Source organism: Natator depressus, chromosome 1 (assembly GCF_965152275.1).
Source record: "Natator depressus isolate rNatDep1 chromosome 1, rNatDep2.hap1, whole genome shotgun sequence".
In the NCBI taxonomy this organism is placed as follows: domain Eukaryota; kingdom Metazoa; phylum Chordata; order Testudines; family Cheloniidae; genus Natator; species Natator depressus.
Genome location: NC_134234.1, coordinates 6,695,272 through 6,698,503, shown reverse-complemented (window position 1 = coordinate 6,698,503; position 3,232 = coordinate 6,695,272). Strand labels below are relative to the sequence as shown.

The window sequence follows — 3,232 nt, the reverse complement described above, 5'->3', positions numbered from 1 at the left end:
AGTCCCCTAATCATTTTTCTTGCCCTCCGCTGGACTCTTTCCAATTTTTCCACCTCCTTCTTGTAGTGTGGGACCCAAAACTGGACACAGTACTCCAGACGAGGCCTCACCAAGATTTCATTAGATATCTAGTACAAACTTGATTTTTTTTAAAAAAAAAAAGCTACTAGCTCCTGCAGGAGTTGGTGCACATTAGCAATGAAGCTATGAGATGACAATCAAATTCAAAATGAAAACCCCAGTACTGGTATTTGTACCCCGGTTGAGGGTTGACAGGTGTTTCAAATAAAAAACAGAGAATGACAGTATTAAATATAACCCAAAAGTAGCGGAAAAAGTAGGTAGTCTAAAAACAACAATCTCATTATTATGTAATTTATTTTTAATGGCATTCGATGACGGAAGCCAATGTCCATATTTTGAGTTGAATTAGTTTCTTACAGTTAGTCTCAAAAGGGCAACATTTCATCCTCGCTGTCTTCTTTGGGAGTAGGATGCTTCTGCTGCTGCTCATATATATCAGCAATGACCAGAGCAATCATTTATTTCATTGGTGCAAACTCTTCACAACAGATTTTCTTCATTGCATATACACCTTAATAAGAGTATTTTCTAAAAGTTCCTCTAGTATCTTGTTGCACAGTTTTGTTTTTATCAAGTTCATCTGAAAAAATAACCATTAAACTGAAGCGATGCTAAAAGGTAGCAACAGTAATGAAGGAGCAAACAAGCCAAATTCACTGAAGTCTTTGTCCTCAGCCAAATCCTTATGTTCGACAACTTCAACCCCAAACTGCTCAACTTGGTTTTCCTGAGTATGTGGCCAGGGAACCATCGGCAAAACTCTCCATTGCTGCTTCAACTGTCCAAGGTCTCCACAAACCAATGGCAAAAATGAGATATCAGCCAATCTAGGTTATTCCAAGCTGCGCGCAGTAGAAGGACGTAGTACTGCAAGGGATTCAATCACCTCGACATGTGGTGGCAATCTCCGTTTCATCTGTTTCAAAAATGCCAATATGAAATCTCAACATCTACCTTTGACAACGTGAACAGTTAGTGTTGGTTCTGAAAGTTCTTACTGAAAAGCGACTGTGCAAAGTGGTCAGTAATTTGACTCAACAGTTATTGTCATAGTTTACTACAGAAGTCCTGTTCTCAAAAATACATACAACTCTCACCAACAAGCTCTAGAAGAATGTTCTCAATTCCTGCAGCAGCTTTCCTACATTATCACTTTCGACCTGTAAAATTTAGTTTATCCTCCAGGCTTCCCGAATTACTGGACATAGCAAAATTAGGTAGATTTTACTCTCTGGATCACTGCACACATGAAAAAGTTCAGCATTGTAGTTTCTTATTTTGTTTTCGACTATCTGACAGCATAGCTTTAGTTAATCAAACTGATCAAGAACCTGTTCACACAGGAACTAATGCAAAGCCACCTTGCTTTCGAATGCTTCAGTATCTTCTGGTACTCTGGAAGCCAAACAAAGGCTGAGTGACAGGCTGTGTGGGGTTGGGGACTGATAGGTGATGCCAAAAGAGATCACGTGATGGTCAGAAAGAGGGAATTACGCAATGGAGAGAGCAGTGCCTGGTGGTGGAGTAATAAGGCATTACTTGTGAGGAACTTCTCAGACGGTGAACTTGTACAATGTTGAGCTCGGACAAACTGGGACAGAGTACCCTTGAGTAATGAGGAGATAACCTTTCCCCCTCTTGTCACAGAGGATTAAAGTCAATGGCCCCATGCGATCAGCTTCTGCAGATGTATTTGACCACTTTGTCACGCAGCTCTTTGGTTTTGACCCCATAAATGATCGGGTTGATCATGGGGGGGATGAGGAAGAAGAGGTTTGCCAAGATGATGTGAACGTAGGGAGTGATGCTCTGACCAAACCGGTGTGTCAGAGTGGAGAAAAAGAAGAGAGTAAAAGATGTCATCATCACACAGATGTGGGCTGTGCAGGTGTTGAGGGCTTTCCGACAGGATTTCTTGGAGGAGATTCTGAGGACAGCCCTGATGATCAGACTGTAGGACAGGGCAACCAGTGTCAGATCTACCCCAATGACGACAAAGGCCATCACCAAGCCATATGTCCTGTTGACAGTGGTGTCCCCACACGACATCTTCGCCACAGCCATGTGCTCACAGTAAGTGTGGGGGATAATGCGATTGGCACAGAATGGCTGCCTACTCAGCAGCAGGGGAAGGGGCAACATGAGGAGAACAGCTCTTATCAAACCCACGAGCCCGAGCTGAGCTACTCTTGCATTGGTGAGGATAGTGGCATATCTCAGAGGGTTACATATGGCAACGTAGCGATCGTAGGCCATTGTCACGAGGACGGCTGACTCCATAATAGAAATTGAGTGAAGGAAGAACATCTGGGTGAGGCAGCCACCCACAGTAATGCCTTTGAACTTGAACCAAAATATACACAGTTCCTTCGGCATAACGGTGGTAGATGTGCCGATGTCTGTGACCGCTAGCATGCACAGCAGCAGGTACATTGGCTTGTGTAGGGTCTGCTCTTTGCCTACAACAAACAGAAGCATGAAATTTCCAAACAGGCCGATAATGTAGAACATAGAAAAAGGGATGGAGATCCAGATGTGGGCAGCTTCGAGGCCAGGGATGCCCATTAGGATAAATGGAGAAGGGTCAGAGGTGGTGAGGTTGAATGCTGCCATGAGGTGGTCAAGGCGTCAATTGGGCTCAGAAGTGCTCAACATGCCTGTGAAGGGAGAAAAGCACAGTTATGGGGCTACACACTTTATAACAAATATTTCATAGTTATTAACAATCTAGAACGGGGGGTTAGCAGTGAGGTGGCAACATTTAAGGATGGCACCCAATTATTTCTGTCATAGTCAAGTACAGAGAAGTCCTCAGAGGGAGCTAACCCAGCCATGTGAATGGTACATGACCTTCAATGTCAATAACTGCAACATGTCTGCCCACTGGAGGAAAAAGCTTGAACTCCTGAAACACCTAACAAGCTTCTAAATTAACTGTATGAGCTCAGGACAGGGAGCTGGGTGTCATGGTGCACAGCCCTATGAAACCCTGCTCGCAGAGCAAGCAGGGACAGAAACTAAGCAAAACATTGTTATCCAGGAGGAGAGGGATGGGAAATTATACAGAAAATACAATGCCATGAGATCAGTCAGACAATCTTTTACCCTACTCTGGTCTCCTCTGTGTAGTACTGGTCACTCTTCTCAC

The 3,232-nt window shown here is 43.8% G+C and overlaps 1 protein-coding gene across 1 annotated transcript; it reads right to left on the bottom strand.

Annotated features, from left to right (window-relative positions):
* Positions 1-1,758: 1,758 nt before the first annotated feature.
* Positions 1,759-2,697, bottom strand: LOC141980609 (olfactory receptor 52P1-like). The gene has a single exon (XM_074941981.1). The coding sequence runs from the start codon at positions 2,695-2,697 to the stop codon at positions 1,759-1,761; it is 939 nt and encodes a 312-aa protein (XP_074798082.1).
* Positions 2,698-3,232: the final 535 nt, after the last annotated feature.

Coding starts and splice junctions, on each gene's coding strand:
- LOC141980609 (XM_074941981.1), bottom strand. CDS start 2,697: ATGGCAGCATTCAACCTCACCACCTCTGACCCTTCTCCATTTATCCTA.